This window comes from Strix uralensis, chromosome 1, assembly GCF_047716275.1.
Source record: "Strix uralensis isolate ZFMK-TIS-50842 chromosome 1, bStrUra1, whole genome shotgun sequence".
NCBI lineage: Eukaryota > Metazoa > Chordata > Aves > Strigiformes > Strigidae > Strix > Strix uralensis.
The window spans coordinates 59,623,478-59,646,066 of NC_133972.1; the positions used below are offsets into that span (position 1 = coordinate 59,623,478).

Below are 22,589 nucleotides of genomic sequence, written 5' to 3' on the forward strand. Positions count from 1 at the left end.
TTTCTTTCAACTCCCTTCTATTGTACATGCTATCACAGACACTTTGCACCATTTCAGTTTTCCAGCAGAAAGTCTGAATGCTTAAATCCCAACTTCCACATGGCACGCTGAGCCACCCTTCAAAAACTCCCAAGCAGGTGCTTAAGCTGATAATTCAGGCACTTGGGTTAGATGCTGCAAATGCTCACCAGCCTCGCCTTTTCACTACTGAGAAATGGCACATCTTGGTACTAATATTTTCACTCAGAGGACACTGACAAGCAGCATCCACAGCACATCTGCAAAAAACCCCACTTCTCCAGTATGACACCTCTCCCAGTCACTGGTACATTTTGACCAGGATTTACAGTCTGAATTAAATGGGATTCCCCCTGTAAGCTCCTGCAAATTACTTATGTTCTGAAAACTATGACCTGTGGGAATTAGAAAAGGTAACAACACCACTTAAAAATAAAATATCACAAGGTTGAATAATTTTTCAGTGACATACTTTGGTCTCAGTGGAGCATTAAATAAAATTTCTACGCCAGTCTAAAGAGCAAACTGAGAGGCATGACAGAGTGGTTCCCCTGCAGCTCATCTTCACATTAGAACACAGATATCCTACCGGAACTACTTATTTCTGCACACTATTTACTCATAGGTTTTAAAAAATAATCTAGTATTCAACACATGCTCATCTTCAAATCCCCTCCCCCCAAAATACAAACAGAAATGGCCTTTGTAAAGGGTGTAGAACTTTGGTCATTAGAAGATTTAAAGAGGTTACAAGCATCAGAAGTTTAAATCAGTTGCAATAAGCCCTGACTTGATTTAAATCCCTCGGTTAAAATAACTAAAACCCAGGGTTTGATGTTCTATCTCAATCCAGCCCCTCACATCAGCTGTGCCACCTTGTAACTTTGGTCTTTTATTTCTGGTCCATATTGCCAGCGGCACTAAGTTTTCCAGAGCACTAGCTCTTGAAGATTCAAAATGTGGCAATAAGGGATCCTAAAGCACATTGAAGGAAAACATGGTATGCATAAAGCAATGTTCTGCACTCAGGTCCTGGCTAGGCAGCACTCCAGTGAGGCATCCGAAACCCGATGGCATGGCTTAATGTGACACTGAGCTTTTTTGGGATTTATTGCAACATTGCAAAGCTCTGTTTTGAATAATATGGGTGCAAGAAGCCAGCAACCTTTATTTTAACTTACAGAAAAACTGATGGTGGAGCTCCCCCACCAGAAAAGTTTTGCAATACTTCCACTGTATTCTAAACATATAAAAACTGGTTTAGATTTTATTTGAACTATAGACCATAGTGAAAAGCCACATGGACACTTTTGCACAATCTGCATAACAAAATGGAATTACAGATTTTTTTTCCACACAAAACTGGAGGACAGTATAAATGCAGGTCTGAGCACCTTTTCAGTCTATACACTTTACCGGCAGCACGACCATTTGAACTCCAGAAGTCCTACTGTACAGGACAGACTTGGCTTTCTTCCAGAAGAACTGTGCCCATCAACACCTTAGAAACAAACTTTTTAAGCAGAAAGGAATGGAACGTGGCTAGGAAGATACTCTGACTACTAACAAAGTGAAATATTAATAGCAACCTTAATGCAACAGAGAAGAACAGCAACTTGCAAAAAAAAAATTGTTGAATGTTTTAATGCATTTTGAGTCATAATGAAGAAGAACATTTTACATCTAAAACCAAATTAGCAGAATAATAAAAAGTGGTTCCACATAACTTATAAATTCTTTTTCCAAAAAGGTAGTTCTCACAGATTTAGGCAACAAATGTTTCATTCCAGATCTTTCTGACTGTATACACAAATTTTGTGGAAACTGATGTGCATTGCTTGAAAGACATAAAAGCTTGATTTTGCCCAGTGATGAGTTTTCTGTGAAATTCTGCACAATACTGAAACTGTAACTGCAACCCTCCTCCGTTTTATGAAATGCTGGACATCGTTCAGTGCTGAAAAACACTCTTTAGAACATTCAAAGCTATGAAATGTTTTCCACATGTTTAGTCAATGCAGTACTATTCACTACTACTGCTCATGTGTAATTCGCTTCACTGGGAATGGCAGCCTTGGCTTAACCTTCGGTACAGTATATAAAATTAAGCTAAGTGATAGTTAAGTGTTTTGCTGATTTAAGTATTAGCCTGCTCATAAGAACACGGCTCTAGCACCTTGTTTGGTTGATTTTTTCCAAAGTGAAAGCATATAATCTTCCCATTCCTGGTGCCAGAGGATGGTCCCTCTGGTGATATAAAAAGTTTGCAGCAATGATGATTAAACTGCATAGAGTCTAGTGGTCCTGTATTACATATGTATTAGAGAAGCTTAAACAGACAATTTAGTTTAGCAGGACCAAAAATCAGTGACCCTCTCCCCCACCTCAGGTAATAAAAGGACAGTCATTGCTCAAGATACTACATGCAGGCCATGCTGGAGAAACTGCTTCTACTGGCTGGAGAGACATTTTTCTCTTCTTTAAACAGCATCAACCTGTGTAAAGTTCTGTTACCAACTAAATGAAAAAATGAATTTTTTTTTTTTTTTAAGAATAAAACCTGCAACCCAACACCAAATGGCTTTACCCAAGAGTTAAAAACCCAGGGGGAAAAAAAAGTGAAAATAAACTTTGACACCATCCCTTAACCCTTGTTATCAGCCTTAAACCTCTGCAGCTGCCTTCTCCAACCTCACTAGTTTTGGTATCTTAAGATTACTTCAGTACAATTCTGCATCGCAAAAGAACAAAAAAAAAAAAAAGAGAAAAAAAACAGAAAAAAACAAGGGATCAAGCTACTATGATGACCTGTACTATGAAGACACTACGTAACATTCTCCATTAAATATCTTGAGCTTCCTTAATGTTACATTGCAAAACTATGTCCAGGACCTCCAGTTTCCCTATAATCACTCAATGACGCATTCATCATCCTATCCCATTGCACTCCAATGCCATCATATGCTAGTTACAGGAGAACCAGTTAACACATCTTAACGTCATTATAAACAGTGCCACAGAGGACATGAGCACAGCTATAGTTTCACAAAATCATAATCATGAGACAAAAAGTTCATAATACTTATCTTATGCCAACCCACCATAAACTCCACGACTGCCACTGTAAGAGTGCACCCTTGGCTTACCCTCACCCTTCATCTTATACTGTGATATGTCAGACAGTTAGGGGCAGTATCTCCCTTTAGCTAAAAAGAAGTGTCTGTCTGAAGCAGCCTCTGTTCTTTCAAAGACGTCAGCTGCCACCTGCATTGACATATAATCAGCAGCTGTGGTCTAACACCCCACTGCCAGTGCAAAAAAGGCTAAGCACAGTGAGGAGCAAAACCAGAGCAAAACCATTTGGGAGAAAGAAGGGAGACCTATGTTAATTACCCCCTTTTGGAACAGAATAGGGACTGCAGCAGCCCTTGCCACAGCTGAGAACAGAAAGGTGACAGATGATGTTTACTGATCGTATTGCTCCATTAACTTTAAGTGTTACTTATCTTAAGGATCACATTTAGTATGATTGTCTTTCCTCTCATGTCAGAGATAGTGCTTCAGCCAGAGACCAAAAGTGCTTTTTTCTAAGCTACAGAGAGATTCAACGCATCTTGACCAACATTCATTTTTGAGGTAGTACTCATTTACTTTGTATTGCTGGCTCAAAATAAAAATATGGGAAGTGAACACAATTAAAAGTATGCTCACTGTAGATATATTTAAAAAAAAAAAACAACAACCCAACCCCCAAAAAACCTATTTCCTTTCTGGGCAGATCACCAAAAAGAAGCAATCCTTCTTACAAAGGTCAGCTCACATTCACTGGTAAAGTCAAACTTTCATAAATGGTTTATAACAATAGCTATAAACTAAAGTGCTTCAAAATTTGCTTGACTAGATTTCAGTGATTAGAATCATAATATTCTGGACTTTTGATAGTATGAAATGCCATGAGATTTTAGAATCACTTTATATAAGAAGGGCAGAATGAGTATTTTTCTTTTAAAAAAAAAAAAAAAGTACAAAAAGCATTCCAAACAAACCTGGCAGTCTATACTCACTACAAGTTGCTTGCATTTTCCTTCTCAAATCTACTATTTCTCCAGTAACTGAAACAGAAACGGAGTTGAAGTTGCCCTATACTGCAGCACTAAAAAAAGTATTCCAAATCAGATGCAAACAGGGAAATGTTTACAATCATACAACTAGTGAAATTCACACTTCATTTCAAAGTCTTAGCCCTGCAGATTCTTTTTAACACAAGGCAGATATGTAGTCATGAAAAACGTAACAGACTGCTATACACTCTCTACATTAATTACGGAAGTTTCACATTTATGTCACAAATGTAATGCCCTACTGTGTATCTATTAAATGCTAAATAACTTATGAACATTTATGTGCTCTATGCAACAGTGAACATATTGACCAGTGGATGCCAAAATATAAAAGTTCATACACAAGACAAACTAATTTTAAAAAAATCACATTTTCTGTACAATTCATGCAAACTGTGCACAATGTGGTAACAAGAACAACATTTGCTAAAGTCTCCACTTAAGGAAGAGCTTTTACAGTGACAGCAGACCAATGTTCAGAAAAGTCTGCGAAAGTGTAGAAGTCCATGGCAACATAAAATGCAAAAATTCTTCCAGCATTTCATTTTTCTTGTAACAAAGCAGGGATGTTGATGTTCCAACCAATAGCCTGGCGATCAAATCCGCATGTGAAGAGGTTACATATTGGATGGTCCTCGCTCCATGCTGAGCAGCACACCATTCTTCTGTGGCCCTGTGACAGTTCAGGGGATAGCAGTATTACTTACAACGTATTTTGAAAGCTTCTACGTCAACTAGGTAGTGCAACTCAAAATGCAAACTTGCTAATGCTCACACTAGTTTCTATAAACAGTACTTGAGGATCTTAAAGGTCACTGTTACTTTCATCTGCAATGTAAAAATCTTTGTTATGATGAGATTCATTAATACCAGCGCCAGATCCATAATGACAATAGCACACAAACAGGGGCACCAAAACTTTTGAGTTTTCCAAGGTATGTTTGCTATCCAATTACATTTTATTTACAAAAGCAAATCAAATTTTGATTTTAGCATTTTTATTTATAAAACCAATCTTAAAATGCAGTACTTGCTGGCAACTACTTTGTTATTAACCTGCTGATTAAGCATCCATCACATTCATAACTCAGAAAGAATAATACTACAGCAAGAGGAATGTCATATTGAGGAAATGCAATGCCTTATCTATTGGTCAAATCTAACAGTAACAAAAACACCTCAAAGAGAATTCTGACCAACATGTAAGTTTAAAAAAAAAAAAAAAAAAAAAAAAGACTGCTATGATTTCAGTAATTTCAGCCTGAATGGAAATATTAAGGAAAAAAAAAAGAAAAATCAACACTAAACAATAGACTAAAAAAAACTAAGCTAGAGAAAGACTAAAAACGACTAAATGTCTTAAAACCTCTTCCTAAATTCTGGCAAGAGCTGCTGAATCCACCCAAAAAAGCCTACTGAAGTGGCATAATTCAATTAATTTTGCATAGTCTATTTGCCTCATTAGAGATGCTTGCCATGCCAAATAGCACCACAAATGCAGAAAATTTGATGGCTGCAGCAAGAATGGTTTAGTACATTGCAACAAATATCAAGAATGTACATGCATAAGCACAGAAGGAAAACAATAAAATTTATCACCAGATCATGCAAGGTGAGCTCACAAAACTGACCCCCACTTTTTCCCTTTTATGTTTCTTCATATAACAAATTAAACACTGTGTAACTGAAAATAATCCAAACATTAAACCTCATAGTGAGTCACTTTTCTGCCACAATTCATATCAAGATATTTAAACACATTTTAAATGCTCTTACACATTTTTTTCCATTTCACAGAGAACGCAAGCATTAGTTTCACTTTAAGTAAAGAGAAAAATTATTATGAAATCCACTTGAAACATCATTTCCAATTCCAATAAAAAATTCAAAATGTGTTACTTATTTCCATGTTGGTCATTTTCAATAACTAACAGCAGCATATTTGTATAGACAAGTGTATTTCAGGATTTGTTCAGCTTTTAAACTAGAGAGACCAAATCCTTCTTTTAACCTTGTATGAAAGAAGAACAAACATACTTTAAGGCTATAAATATTCAGTTACCTGTCTATTACTGCGAGGGAGGCGTGCTAATCGCACTCCTGACATGTCAAATAATCTCACTTGTCGGTTGTCATGTGGAAGGGCAATGATTCTTTGACCAACACATACATTAATCCTGCACAGAAGAGACAAAAGTAGGTTATGTACAAAACAGTGAGAGTGACAAATAGAACTTGACAATACAAGTTTAAGCTCATGGGAAGTGATACAGCTGAATTTTTCCTGAGTAGAATTCACAAGTGAAAAAAGAAAAAAGTATTAAACCATTAAGGTGTTCTCTATTGTACTAGATGCTCAAACAGCCTTAACATCTGCATCCTGTATAAAAAACATCAGAAAAGCAGTACTATGCATTTACTGAAAAATAATGACGACTACACCTACATTTTATAAAACCACTTCAGGCCTTTTTCAAAATCTGACAGATCTCAACTTTAATTTTAGTGACTAAAATTAAATGCATATTCAGTGAATTTCAGTTGGAAGGGACCTACAACGATCATCTAGTCCAACTGCCTGACCACTTCAGGGCTGACCAAAAGTTAAAGCATGTTATTAAGGGCATTGTCCAAATACCTCTTAAACACTGACAGACTTGGGGCATCAATCACCTCTCTAGGAAGCCTAGAGAGCTTGACCACTTGGTCAAGAAATGCCTCCTAATGTCCAGTCCAAACCTCCCTGGCACAGCTTTGAACCATTCCCACATGTGAAAGAAATTAAGAATTAACTAGGAAAACATGAATTAAGAAAAACAGTAACTCAGAGATCTGCTTACCTGTTGACTGCAGAATCTGTACGGATCGTTGCAATAGGAGACCTCATGTTTTTCAAATCCCAAACTTTTACAGTACGGTCATCACTACCAGAAACAACATTGTCTCCCACAGTGAAAACTGCAGATGTCACAGTGCTACACAATCAGGGGTAAAAAGAAAGACGTCAGGCTCTAAAGTTCTTTATTAAACTATCATCTAATTTAAAGGTCTATTTTCTATTCCTGTGTTTCCTTTCAAATATGTAACTTGCCTTTTTTTTTTTTTTTTTTTAACCCAAAGTAACCTGAAATATTAAAACTCCAAGTGGGTACTTTAGAATAAAAAAATATTCTTAACAGAAGCTGTGTCACTTGAGGCACACAGGGCTTGACTTGCTCAAATGCTAAGAAAAGAAGCCCAACAGTGGAGAGCCACTCTGGAGGCATGCCTCATATTCCACTGAACCTAATATGAGCTAAACATGTCCAGTCTTGAAACCTTAACTCACCTGTGAAGTTCTGTATTAATGTCCAGTAGGCTTATCAGACAACCAAAGCTGCATTAGTAGCATACAGTACAATTCTTCCTCTCAGGTGTTTTAAGACTAGTAGTCAAGTTCTTTTACTTTCCATCCAAAGACCTGTAGAACTACCTCAGGCATTTGTCATTCTCAGCACCGATGAGGTCCAAAATACCTGAGATGTAGCTAAAGCTATTTTTGTACACATACCCAAGCTTGCTGTAATATATACACAGAGCTTCCAGTATAACTCCACTAGCAATACCTACAGCAATATAATAATTTCTAATTGTGATTTCTATTCCTATTTTACAAGTAGCTAAAGTCTGAGAGTCTGATAAAAAAATGGCAAATAGTAGCAGTAAGAAGCATGACCAGACAGTTCTGAAAATTTTGCCCATTATGTCTGCAAATGTAGAAGGGCAGCCAGAGAAAGACTCCCAAGAATATTTCTAGTAATTGGAAGTGCAACATATTACTTTCAGAAGAGATTATATAAAGAATTTTATTATCTTTGTATTTCATACTTTCAGAGAACAGTACACTGCTGAGCTTAAATTACCAGTTCTCATGATGATGAGCTTTTCTTTTAAATCTTTTATGTATTATTTCATATTAACCAATTAAAGTTTTTGTACTACTATTTTCATTTCAATACTGCGTGAATTGCCAACTCAAAACCAGTTATTTTCTGCCCACACAATGTACTAACAAAGCATTTTTGCCTCTCCCTAAAATCATTAGGGAAGGCTTTTCAACACTGTTTCTACAGATTTGATTTAATGACCTATCTTGTAACTTGGGTCACGCACATCAATTTCTTAGAATCTAGTCTTTTTAATTTAAGTTGTCAGTTGTTACTGTCATTTTGGCTGTTCTGCAGAAATTTGAATTCATGTCCTATCTAAACTGCTGACTGAGATTAGTACTAGCCAGGTCACAATGGACCAGTTTATGCAAGCCTCTTAATATAAACTGACACCAAATTAAGTTTTAATTAGGATGAAGACCCACTTAATTCATGATACCAAGTTTCCTAACACATTATTAGAGTGCAGCTAAGCTACCAGGGAGATGATTATAATAAGAACCAAGAGGTCTTCACCTTATCTTCTGGACTTTATGAACCAAAAGTCAAGAAGTTAAAACATACGTGAAGGCCACAACTGATGAGTCTCTTTCATCAGGCACCATCACATTTGGGAAGAAAACTCATTCACGTAGTCACATTACTGCAGAGTAGGGTTGGTATGTTCTTTGCACCAAACTTGTCTTCTACCAGCCTGACTTCCTTTAAACTTACTATCTGCATTTCTCTCCTCACTAGTTCTTTATACAAGCTGCAAAATACCTCTGTAAAATGTTTCAAACTTTCACTGAACTCCATACTGGTATAGCTCATTTGAAACAATGTTTGCAGGTTTAAAATTCACTATTAAATCTCCATACATTGCACACACACTGGGAGACTTCCTTGTACACAACAGTGTAAGGAATTCAAGTCTTAGAAAATCGCCAGGGGAGTCAATATACAACATTTTAGTATTCTGCTACCAACACACAAATCTGATCTGTTTTCCCATCATCAATTTTATTCCTATTACAGTGGGAATATGTTGTGAAACTGTCTTAAAATAACCTTAGAATTTTGGATGCTTTTTTCCCCACAACTTTAAACAGCTTTCCAGCGTCTTTGATCTCATATTGGTTCTCCTTTATCACTTATCACTGTCAAACATAGTTAAATTTCTTTGAACGCACAAAAGTTTTTTCTTTCTTAGTTTTATCATTTTTCAAATGAAAACATTCAAAACTATCGCCATGCAAAAAGAATGCCAACTCCAGGTTTGCTAGACCCTCACTGCTCCTGTAAAAACAAGACAACTCTCAAAAGAAAACAAAATCTTCTTCTGTACTGTTTTCAGTTTAACTATTCAGATACTACTAGGTACACTAAGAAAAAGTTTGCAAAATAAAAATGTAATGAAGTTCTGCTGCAGCCCACTCTGGCAACCGGGCAAGTGATAGACAAAGGGAAGGCTGCCAGGATGTTTTCTGTGACATCTTCAAAGGTGTTTAGTGGTCTTAGTCCTCTGCCTACCCTCCTAACAGTTCATCCCTGTAAGGCACTGCAGGCAGGGATATGCACTATTTGCAAGCACATGTGACTAAGAAAACAGCCTTTTCCTAAGGAGCTTTGAATTCAAAGGCTAGATATAAAAGCGCTTTTTACTGAACCCACTGTTTATGATCAAAAATTTTGGTCGCAGTCCTAGATATTATGCTTTAAAAAAATGAAACATTACGCTTCTAGGGAAGATACACTTGATTCAGTTCTCAAAGATACCTCATTTTCCAAGTAAGATTGCAAGACTAGAAGTTTTAAGTAACTTAATACCAAGTCTAAAAAGGCCAAAAGCAGTATCATTCTCACAAACTTGACAATACTGGTGAGGGCTATCAACACTTGATTGTCATCTGAGTAAAGATCAGGTGGGGGTTTTGGTTTTGTTTTTTTTTTTTAAGTGGAACATATTAATACTTTAAAAAACACATACATTTAAATTCAAGAACATGTATAATACTACTGGCTTAAGAAAACATGAGCAAGTGCTGTGCTCATAGGTTTTCTTATGCACTATAGACCATGCTTTGTCTGTGCTGCTCCAAACTGGGCATCCCTTAAGGTGAGACAGATATATCTCTTTTCTTTAGTTCTATTTTTTACATAAGACAAAATAGCAACAGGAAGAAAGGCCACTTCCTACTTACAAACTGAAACAGGATTTCAGCCCAACTAAAGGGGGAAGGCGAGAAGAAAGGGAAGCAAGGTCTGTGTGGGAATAAAAAAATTGGCAGAGCAGCCAATACACAAATAACCTTTCGAAAGTATTGCCTCCCTAACCCCACCCATATCAGAAAAAATTAAAATATTTTTCCTGTGTTTTCATATGGCTAGTTTTACTTTCTGTTTATACTAGTCTTCAGTTTGTTCTAACCCAGCTAACACTGTGGTTAACATCCCCTTGGCTAAATTAATAAAAAGTGTCAACAAAAGATCATCAGATCCCGTGTTAATGGAATGCTAGAAGACATTAGGTTTTTAATAACTCAAAAAGATGACAGGTATTGTAGGACATTAAAAAAAAAACTGGCAAAGAAGCAGCAGTCTTATGACACTTCAAACCGTGGGTCCCACAGGGAGTTTGGTGCACTACAACTATTCTCCAGAAAAGCTTCAGCCTCCGCCAAACCCCAGTAAAACTCATTTATCTTGTCATAGGGAGCAGCCGAGCGTGAACTTCCAGCTGACAGCGTGGCACTTCCTCACCACACACCGCTGCCTGGCCTCGAACATCCTGCTCCCTCCGTGGGTCTCAATCAACAGAAATGCTGTTGTGCTAGCACTCCTCATTAGGCTGAACAGCTGTCTCCCCAGTCACACTGAGACACAAAACTGTTTTGCATAACAATCTGCTGAAATTTCACACATGGGGGGGTGGGGGTGTTGGGTGGAAGGGGTTGGGTGGAGGGGGGTGGGGGGGGAAGAGAGAGAGATGTTGAATATGTTGGACCATGAAATGCTGATGCAGAACCCTTTATGGCAATGTACCAAAAAAAAAGTTAACACTGCTCTTTCCATTTTGATTTGCAACCTATACTGGGATTTACCATTGAACACTGTGAGACAACATGTTTTCACACCTGTGAAAAGGCATCTACTCATAAGCATTAATCTGTGTGTGGGATGAAGTTCTGGAGAAAATGGACTAAAACAGAGCTTTCAGATAAATTTATTCAATGTATACCAAATTATAGTTAAGCAGAACATCTGAATGCTCAAATATGCCTCTCTCATTTTAAGTAGTAAAATTCAGGAACAAAACCTAAGGAAGCTCTATTTGGGACAGCATTTCCTGCACAAGGATTTAATTTCTTTTAGGGGAACAAAGTGTATCCCCACACAGAGCATCCTGCAGCCTGGGGGGAAGCCATGACCTGGGTTTAAAACCTCCAGATACGGACAACAGTTTGCCCTTAAAGGGCAATGGCATTGGCCACATGAGTCCCAGGGTAAGGAGCACACCAATACCTCCATGTTTGGTTGTGCATTCAGGTGTCAGAAGTGCTAAAGGCACTTGATTGCAGGAAGAGCTAGAAATTCCCAAACTCTGTTGTGGATTTATCTCCAAATATCAGTAGAGCTTTTTCCTCCAACTTGAGAAAAGGTAAGAACAAACCACGAAGGAATTAACACAGAAAGTGGAGGGGAGAATTCAGAGACAACTTAGCACTAAGAAGTCATTTTTTTAGCATTTAAATCAACAATGTCTATTCCAGAGATATGGTTTCATGACATTTAGAGAAAATTGCCAGTATCTCCTTTTCTCACTATCTGTCTTAAAATAATAAAATGACACAGAATTGAAAACAGTAACTAGCTTTTATGAGAATTATTCAATGGCAAGTTAGTAAATTAGTTAAGGTGCAGGTATTTTTAAAATCAATTCCATTACATTTATGATGGAATAAAAAAGGTCCATTTATCCCTGCAGTACTGCTGCATATGTTATGTAAGCTTTAGAACGACAACACGCTATAAAATATTATGCCCTACTCGATAGGATACAAAGAAAAGGCCTTTGGCTATGCTCTTTCGTGGGTCATTTGAAAAAATCCGAGCACTTTTTAGTGCATGCATTCAAGAATGGAATTAAGAATCTATCCATCTATTGTAGTGAAGCTTAAAGCACTCAAACAACTGGACACAGACTTACTGCCTAGATCTTTTTTGAAGTAACTGACAAAACTCTAATGGCTAACATTGAGTACAGTCAAACTTGGTATGTTAGATACCCCATTCCCCAAAATAAAATGCCTAAAGGATTTTTTTTTCTTTTAGCTTTTAATTTTAAGCACTTACTCTCACAGCTTAAGAAGTAGTTTATTCAATTTTTTATATTCCTTTATTAATTAGGAAGCAATTTTTACCATGAGGAAGTTCACCAATGACACCCGAAAATATTCAAGAACATAAAGGAAACAAAACTATCAAAGAATATTATAAACTTGCTTTTTTGGCACTTCAACAACTTCATGACAGTATTAAGTTGGGGAAAGGTTAGAACAGAAAATGGGGTATTTAAGTTGTGCAAGAGAGCTAAGACAGGTAACTTGGAGGAACTGAAGGCATGTAAAACATGCTGGTCCCAGCCTGTCCTGAAACAGATTCACAAAGAAGCTAAGAACATAGGAAGTTAGACAAATTCAAAGCTGAATGCTTGAGCTATCAGCTAATAAGGCTGCTAACAACTCTAAGAAAACTCTTGAAACCTTGACATGCTCTGTTACATCTATGTAATAAATGTAAACCAAAAGATTTTTATATATACATGTTTAAAAGCACAAAATTTTAAAAAGCTAATCCTAGAGCTTGAAGTCCATGCCATAATCTTCATTTAAAGAATATACAACACACAAGTGTGGGTCAGAACAGTGTTTGAAAGGCAAGTTTGGGGCCTTTTTCAATGAAATGCAAGAGAAAATAAAATTAAAAAAACACAGCAGACAGAACAAGGTAGGAATACTAACAGTAATACCAGAATCATCTAGTTAAGTAAGACTTGGGGAGAAAACACAATGTTTCATCAGAAAAACTTTCAAGTTCTTGGAGAAGCTGAACTGAGAGATCCACACATGTGAATGACTAAAGTATTCTTTGATTAGAAACAACAGAAAAATGGTGGACAAAGCATCACTGACGGCATGAATAGCTGAAGCAAGAACAGGACTATCTTGAAAAGAACAAAAGCTTTAAACTGGTTAAACTCCACTGACAGCATCCAACTTGTGACATTTTGTTTGGCACAAAAGACTCCCTTTCCTAGCACAGCTTTTAGTCAAAGGTGCAAAACTTACATTTTTAGAGCTAAATCTAGATATGCTTTAGCTTCACCAAGAAAACGTGGCTGAAGAAGAACACCTAACAGTAACCTTCTAATATTGGGGCTATCTAGACTAAGACTACTTTCTAACAGGGATATCTAATGACATCGCTGCCTGAAAAGGTGGCATTTCCCCCCCGCCACGACTTGGTCTTTCAAGAACAAGACAGACACGTATCATGGTATGAGAATTAAGTCTTCCTGAATAAAGAATCCAGGAAAGCCAGCTGACCTTGGCAAACACGAGTGTCCATGAAACTACAGCAATTATTAGTCTCTTGATACAAAATGCCATTTTAATACTAATTCCCAATTCGCTAAATGTCAGAATTCATCTTAGCATCCTAATCAGCTGCTGCTTAAGTATTTTTATATTTTTTAAGTCAGATTTTCCAGCAAGCATAGGAGTTTAAAGATGAAAAGTTGAAGCAGCGAGACATATTTGCAATTCTCTAGTTTGGGATGAAGCACAAGTCACCATCCAGCTGCATATTCAGAGACATACAGACAGCAAATCAGCACAATCTCCTACAGATACATAACCAGAGTGAAGAAGAAGGAATATGCTGTAGTCTGAAAGTGCTATAAGCCACTGTAGTGGTTTAGCCCCCGCCGGGGTCTGAGACCACGCGGCCGCTGCCCCTCCCCCACAAAGGGAGTGAAATACAAAGCCCCAAGACTGAAATAAGGAAAGGTTTAATACAACAGTGCAATAGCAACACAACAAACAACAACAATAACAGTAATAGTGATAGCAATGAACAGAGCAAAATAGCTACCAAATACAGCAGTTTGAAGCACGATGTACAAAACCACGAGTGCACCGAGCTCCCGCGCCAGGAAAATGTGACCTGCCAGGATGTGAGTCGGCATGGTATCTGAATAACCCGGCTAGAGCTCCCCCCCACTGCTGGGGAAACTTAACCCTATCCTGGTTAAACCAGGACAGCCACCTTGTTCAACTCTTTGTCAGAAATAATGTAAGATCCACTTTCAGCATTTCTTTCTCAGAGTTTGCCCAGAAAGTAACACAAAGACATAGATTCAACACATGCAATGCACATTCATGTTTGATGCACTGGCTCAATCTAGCTACAAAGATCAGTAAGTTTGAGAAGTCATAAAACAAACTTTGTAATTTTTTGTCTAGGTCAAAACTACCCGCTCTATTTTTATTTTTTTTTTTTAACCCAAAAACGTATTTAATCACCATGGCAAACTGGTGCATAACTATATACTGAACAATCAAGAAGCATCAAGAAAGGATATTCGCCTAAGGACAGCAACCCAAAGCTGCTTCTGAACACAACATTTTACTCTTTGAAGGATGGTATTTGCATGTCCAGACTTGGAAGTCCTGCACATTTTTTATTCGAGCATTTCAAGAGATAATGTGCCCAGCCACTGTGTACCTTTGACTATCACTAAACAAAACACTTTAATATTTACCAAGTAACTCTACAGCTACATACAAGCATCAACATACTACAAATATATAGCAAAAGCAGTATATGGTTTAAAAGATGTGTACGAATCCACTACCTAATATGCATTCTGTTGGCAATAGGATATCCATTTATTTCCAGTGCTACTAAATTGTCAGAACAAATGTATAAAAAGTACTTGACTGGACCTGTACAGACTTAAGATTTTTTTATTTAAGCTACAAATGGTAACAATTTCCAACATGAACATTTTAGAAGGCTCTGCACATCAAGACAAGCTTCAGCACATGCAGAGACACTGGAAGAGACAGAGAAACTCAAGCACATATGCAAGAGCATGTCAATGCCAGAGTTGTTCAACTAGGTCACCACACTGGAAAAAGAATGGCCTTCAGAGCCATTCAACAAGATACGGCTGTGCAGGGGTTGGCAAACAAAAGCAGAAGTGAAGCTGGAATGAAAATTGCCACATAGATGCCAGAATCATTTCACTCTTCAGAGCCAAATCTGAGCCGAACTTGGAAGAGTTCTAATCAATAACCTCTAAATTGAGTAATTTCTCAATAGGAGAACTGCTGTTGCTACACATTATCAAACATGTATTTTAAAGCAGTTTCTGCTGGGAAAAAGGTGTTGAAATTTGAGTGCCCAATATAATTTTGAAGGCTTTAACTCAGGAAGTCAATTTAATTAACATGCAACAAGGAAGAGTCTGTATGATAATATAAATGTAACCTTTTCCCAGGACTCTGTTAAACATCTCATAGAGGGATGGGACTGGGAATTAACAGCACTAGTAATATAAATTCCTACTGGCGCGCACACAAAATCAGACAATAACAAAGATTTATATTTGAGCAAAAATCAGTCTCACTTTCATACCTTTTCATTATTTTTTAATCAGTAGAGAATAAGTAAGCGAGACGAACTGGGGGCATGGCAAACCTAAAAGAAAATGTGACAAGATACGTGGGCAGGGCACAGGCAAAAAAGTCATGTACTGAACTGAAAGTTATCTCTCTGAAAATTGTAAACAAGCAATGTTTACGGATTTGGAAACTTTTCTAAGAAGATACAACTTCGAAAGAGACCTGAATGTACTTTGAAGACTCAGCCGAACGCAGGCTTGAAGTGCAAAAGTACTACCAATGTACTAAACTTGGTCTGTGGATATATAAATGTCAAAATATATTAGAAAACACACTTTGAGGCAAAATAAGTAACACAAAAAAAGAACGGGTAATTTGTAGAGAAGAAGATATAGGAAACTTTTATCATCACCTAAGTATCTATTAATATAGGAAACAAAGCTCTTCAAGATAAAATCCAGCAGCTAGAAACTGAAGCTACACCAACTCAGACTAGGAAGGCGCAAAACGTTTCAAAGGGAGGTTAACTAAACGCTGGGATGAGCAACTTACAGAATTTACCAAGGGCTAAGTCAAAATCTTTATCAGTGGAACAACCTAACATACAGCTGGCAATTCTAGTAAAATCACTTCCTACTTCAAAACAGGCATTAATGCAAAAACCTTGAGACAGATACGCTGATGACAATAGATTCCTTCTGGCCTTACTGGAGGAGAATTTATTTTCTTGGACTGTCCCGGTAGTAGACTACAAGAAATATTCTGCTTTTAATAAAGCAAGCAGTTACATGCTCAGAACACCAAAATAACAGGTGATTTCTTAGCCTACTTAAAATAATCTCTCATAACTGATATACACACTTATTTTGACAGTACATCACTTTATAGTACAAGGCAATGCACAGCAACTCCTTTCAATTTTCAGATGTCAATTAACTTTATAAAGCCATACTCTGCATATAACAAGATTCGTTAGACTCTCAACACATCAGCATCATTCTGTTGCATTTCTTACAAGATAATGTACCATTTTGGCTAAATCTTAAATCTAACTCATTAATGCCACTAAAGAGAGTTGAAATTACACTACCCACGTATGTCTTTAGTACTCAAACAGACACAAAGCATAAGTCTGCAAGGCACAAAAAACCGGCAGTTTCCGGCACATCTAAAGTCTCGATCCCCGCCCCCCAATTCCAAAACTAAAAATTGCCCTTGGCGGCTCGGCTCCCACGCCGATGCTAATTTCGCGGAGGCCGCGGCGGCCGGGCTCGGCGGAGCCCCCCGCCCAGCCTCTTATTTGCGCGGGTATCGGCGGGGGCCGCGGGGCGGTGGTGCCACCTGCTGGCGCCACCTGCCGGCGCGGGTGTGGCGGCGGCGCCGCGCGGCGGGAAGGCGGCGCCAGGCGGGCGGGAGCGCGGGCTCAGCGCAGAGCTCGGCCCTTCCGGCGCCGGGTGAGCTGCGGCGGGCGGGAGCGCTCGGCCGCGGGCTGGAGCGCTCGGCCCCGGGCGGGAGCCCCACATCCCTCCGCCGGAGGGAAGCGGCGGCCAGGCAGCGTCACCCAGGGCGCGAAGGAATGACACTCGAACGCCGAGCCACGCCTTGCAGGGGTCCGGTGGCGCTGCGGTCCCTCGTGAGGGGGAATCCCGATGGCATAAGATTTTGCGGGCTGCAGCACAATAAACACTGCGTGTCGGCCTCAGGATTGAGATGTCTGGCAACCAGTTATACTGGTTTAACACAGTAGGAGTTGATCTGGTGAAATAGACAGGAAAAAAAAAATAGCTGCTCTATGAGCTCCAGATTCAACAGGTACTACTTAGCAAGAGGCTGTTAAAACTTACAGCTGAGGACTTTAAATCATCAGTGTTAATGGCTGTAACATCCAATTTACACAACTGATTCCAAGAGCCAATCAAAATATTAAAAACTTGGCAAATTTTTCAAATAGACATTCAGGAAAGCCAAAAAATGTCTTGTGTGTATGTATTTTCCAGTCAACAGATAAAAGTTTATTCTACACTGCTTAAAGTGAGAAGATTGTTAAGAGCATCGATGAGAGAGTAATTTAAAAATATTTTGCCAATAGGCAGTACAACAATGGAGCAAAAAGAACATCCCTCAAAGTACGTCGACTGCAAAATACCAAACTCCCATCTCCGCTCTGACTGCATTCCTCAGTGAAATACTCATCTTCCGTAACAGAATCACCTCTTCAATGAAACAGAGAGCTGAACAACCTTAGCCATTAAGCAGTAAAGTCAGTTTTGAGACTCTTAATTAAGAGTGTATTCGGTGAAAAAGTCTATGTCAATACTAAAAACCCACACATTCAGAGAACAAAATGGAGACAGACGATACAACAGACAAACACCAATATGAAGACAATTAAAAAATGGAGTAAGAGTGTCCTAAAAGGTTGCTCAAGATCTATTCCATTCACAAAAAATAAAACTTTCTGACAATTTATAGGTCCCTGTGATAGAAGCCAAAATACCAGCTAACACCTTTTACAGTATGCACCATCACCCCAGATCGACATCATTTGGTCTCAGCACACATATGAAAAAACACTAATGCCAATCATGTTCCTTTCTCTGAAAAAGTGTCCTGGGACAAAGCAACTAATTAGCTCAGAAAAAAACGGAAGCACCAATAGACACAAAAGCTTCCACCTTTTACAAGTCATTCTAGAAAAAGTGATAGAAGAGTACAAAAACTGATGGCATGAAACAATTCTAGGATGCAGACCATAAAATTAAGCTTACTCTTCTATCAGGAGAAAATGGCTACTTATATGGGACAATTGTTGTGCACCAAATAATTTATCAAGCTGAGGAGTCCAGGGCAGCGGGGTTTAAAGAGGTTTTCCTTTATATATAGGTTAGCCAACAGTTGGGAAAATGAGAAAGTGGATACAGAAACTCAGTCATAATGCAAACTACATATTTGAATTAACAAAAAAATAGAAACATAAAGATTTGTGTTTATTGTTTTGAGCTAGGACTAACAATCATCTTTTATTCTGAAGATGGGATGTGAAATTTCTTTCTGAAACGATCAAGTTCAAACGTTACAAAATCTTAAAAAAAGATTCACTTCGAGTAAAGTATTTCAAAATTACTCCTGCATTTTCCATGTAACAAAGCTCTGATTAACAGAAGGGTAAGTCAACACCATAACATAGATTCTCATGACTACATCTGCCCACATTCAACAGTAGCCAGTATAAAAACTTAATTGACAACCAAAAATGTTACACCAAAACCACTGTTTTGACAGAACATAGTAATCATTGCCCTTACTTTAATTTCTAATTTTCTGTACAAATTAGACTCTTTAGCTTAAAGAGTAAAAATCAATCCTGCCTTTTTTTTTCCCCACTAGTTCCAAAGTTGTTTCACACTGAGTATCATGACAAGCAGAGGTAATCTGCCTGATCAACTACATTACAGCAATACCCCTAAACTACAGGCATAACCGATGTCAAAAACAACCTCATACCTTAAATTACCTTTAACTGTAAGGAGTTTTATCTAGACTTACCATATAAGCAATATCACACCAAGAGCCCTGGCTGCTGTTTTGGAAATTAAGTACTGCTGTGTTACATTTGAAGGAGGACAGATAGGGGTTTCTGTGAAAATCAGTCTCATAAAACAGGGGAATGAACTTAGTACCTCAAAAAGAGCACAGGAACAGTTTTGTTCAGATTAGCAACTGAATACATTTATACTTTCGGAACTTGTAAAAACCCGTGAAGGAACTGTCACTTACTCTGTGTGGCCCTGAAAGACATTCACAGAATGGATAGAAGGATCTCTGAAATCCCACAGACGGAAGGTTGTATCGCGTGATGATGTCACCACAAGACGTTGGGTGGGATGTGTACAACAATGTGTTAGCTCTTGGTCATGCCCTACAATCACAGATGAGAACATGTAAGGTAATGAATATAAGACTCTTCATTTCCACATACACTAGGAATGAAATGCTGATGATTTTTTCTTTTTTCCCCAAACAGTGTAAGAATAATAATCATTCCGAACTCTAATGTTAGTACTGCTCTAAGTGTTCAGAACTGTATTTAAAAGGCAAAAATCCCACTACTCACTTCACATCACTATTAAGTAGCAATAGGTTACTGCTACTTAGTATGCCATGAACACAGGAAAAGCATTTTACAAGAATTTGGCTACATACATTTGAAAACAAGTGCTTCATAGGATATATCACAAGGTCAGAAGAACACAAATTCATGCTCAGAGGATTAACAAGGCTGGAATTTTAGAAACCATTACAGTTTTGAGCAGCAGCTCAAGTCTTGTACACACTCAAATCGTACTCCAGAGAAACAACTTACTTTTCCCAATGTTTGGGTATCTATAAATAGTCCCACATATAAAAATAAACCACTGATTTATCTTTTTGTGAGTGAACAAATACCTGTAAGAGAATGGACAAGTTCAGAAGTCTCTACATCATACAGATTTGCTGTCCTATCCCACGATGCTGTCACAGCTTGCTTTCCCCCAACAAGCCAGTCAGCTGCTATGACCACTCCTTGATGGCTTTTGAGTGAAGTTAATGGGCCTCTGACAGTGGGACAATCACTAGAACCATCTCCGTCCCCATCAGGTTCATCTTTATCTGAGAACTCAACTTCATCTTCTCCAGACATTTGCTATACAATGCAAGAGAAGAAAGATTTAGAACAAATGGAAAGGAATGTCTCTAAGTTACATTTCACGGTGTAAATGCTTCCCAATCCCCATAATGTGAACGTGGGTAACTTAAGTCTGCAGAATCTAGCCTATTTAGGTATTCACTATCAAAAACTTAGCTGAGGGAATAATACCAGTGAGTTAAACGCAGTTTTAATGACTACTTCATTTTAAGACCTCTTCTGAACTGTTTAGCTCTGAATATCTGTCCCCTTTACTATGTGGTAAGTCTTTTATATTCCCCTCACTGTATTACCTTCAAGTTTCACTGCAGCACATGTATCGAGGGACTTTTTTTTCTTCCTTTAAATTTTTAAGAGTAGAAAGCATCCAACGGGACACTGACTAACTTAATCTTTGAGAAGGCAGTCATTTACAGCCATATTTTTATCCATTCGAATCAAAATCATGACATCAGTATTTGTCTACTGGTCAATACACTGTCATCATGCAGTGCTGATGTAAACTGGATGTAAAATAAATTCTTCTGCTAACCAGAAAGCATCGATCTCTGAACCTTATTTCACTTATGCAAGACAAATACACTTTTCTTTCATGACATTTGGATGTCAAAAAGATAACATTTATACCGCTCTTTCAAAATGGAAATGCCATTCGAATTTCCATTCAGAAATCTCTCTCATATTATACAGCCATCTCTTGCCCCAACTCAAGCTTACTGAGAAGCTCATGCTATAAACTGTGTTTCTCTTCACAATTTAGTAAGAGTGCTTTTAAGTCAAATACAGCATTTAACAGTCTGCAGTAAATACTGACTAAATAAAAGTCCGGGGACAACAACGTCTGATAGTGTGATAAGTGCTGGCAAGGGTCGATTAGAAATCAGATTTAAAGATACAATTATGTAAATGCCAAAATACAAGTCTTTACCGTCAATTTTCAGTTCATAGCAACTATAGCTAAATCAGGTGCCTCGCTAAGTTAAGCTACAAGAATTTAACTAAATTGAAAAGAACTTCATTATTATTTATGATTTATTACAAACAATTTTACTTGACAGTTCATTACTTAAACATTTATTACCTTGAACAAAAAGTCAATTAATGTACTTGCAGCTGCACATTCTATTCTGCACCACAGATCTGTGAAAACATGAAGTCTTTTTCGAAAGGCTGAAATATATCCGTTAAACTAAAACCTTAAAATCCCACCTCTTGTAATCCTGAAATCATGTAGTTTTTTAATAATGTTTAAATTTAACATTTAGTCTTATCATAAAACCTGTATCTGATGAAACTGCTGTGCAATTAGTTTGGTTGCAGTAAGTTGATATCTTACATTGCAGTCTGCAGTTGGCTGAGGTGTAGGCAACTGTACTATGTACCTCCAGATGTGAGCTGTCTGGTCTCCAGATGCTGCACAGAGGAAAGAGGAGAAAAAAGACAGAGAGAGGGAGAGACTAAATAAGAGCATTTCCATCAACCATAAACACAAGTTTAACACTAGTTTTGGCAATACTGTCCGAGTTGCATCTTTTCCTAACAGATACGGTTACGACCTTTTTGGTGAGCAAGTCTCAACATCAACAGTTGCTTTCCTGGATTCAATACAGATAAGAACATAATTCATTATACAAAATATAAGTAGCTACCAAATTAATCATTCCTACAGTGAAAACATCCACTTAAATACTACACATCAGAACATGACTATCACTGCTGGTCTAGTATGTAACATTTGAAGAAGGCATGTAATACATCAACAGATGCCATCTTTCCTTTGCTATTTCTTAAAATACTGGGGTTCCTCTTCATTCAATGATTTCTTCCATTAAATGTTTTTAGTGTGGTTTTGATGAGAAACCCAAAAGAGCAAGTGTGAAGCTACTCTGCTTCTGCCTTAAGCAACTCAGCTTAACTAGCACCAGTTTACAGCTCAGCAGGTACCATCTGATTTTAGACTTAATTTGGTTTTGAAATAGTCTCATCCATTATTAACTAAGGAGAAACTCAAGATTCTCCTTGTTGTGGACAGAACAAACATGCTCTAATACCTAGAGGTACAGTGTTGAGAGTTTTAGATTGAGAAGAAAAAGTTTGTTATGAGTATCCATAGATCTGGCAAGTGCAATGTACATGAAAGCACCAGGAAAAATATCTCAACCAA

At 37.9% G+C, this 22,589-nt stretch overlaps 1 protein-coding gene across 5 annotated transcripts in view; it reads right to left on the bottom strand.

Moving 5' to 3' along the window:
- Window positions 1-1,646: 1,646 nt before the first annotated feature.
- WDR37 (WD repeat domain 37) overlaps window positions 1,647-22,589 on the bottom strand; it is a 48,468-nt gene continuing 27,525 nt past the window's right edge. For all 5 annotated transcript variants that reach the window (XM_074868141.1, XM_074868149.1, XM_074868110.1 and 2 more), the window contains 6 exons: window positions 21,762-21,838; window positions 20,185-20,422; window positions 19,516-19,657; window positions 6,980-7,114; window positions 6,202-6,316; window positions 1,647-4,812 (listed from right to left, as the gene is read on the bottom strand). In XM_074868141.1, coding sequence (XP_074724242.1) covers window positions 4,681-4,812; window positions 6,202-6,316; window positions 6,980-7,114; window positions 19,516-19,657; window positions 20,185-20,422; window positions 21,762-21,838 — 839 coding nt within the window. In that variant the 3' untranslated portion in view covers window positions 1,647-4,680. The remainder of the gene's footprint in view (window positions 4,813-6,201; window positions 6,317-6,979; window positions 7,115-19,515; window positions 19,658-20,184; window positions 20,423-21,761; window positions 21,839-22,589) is intronic.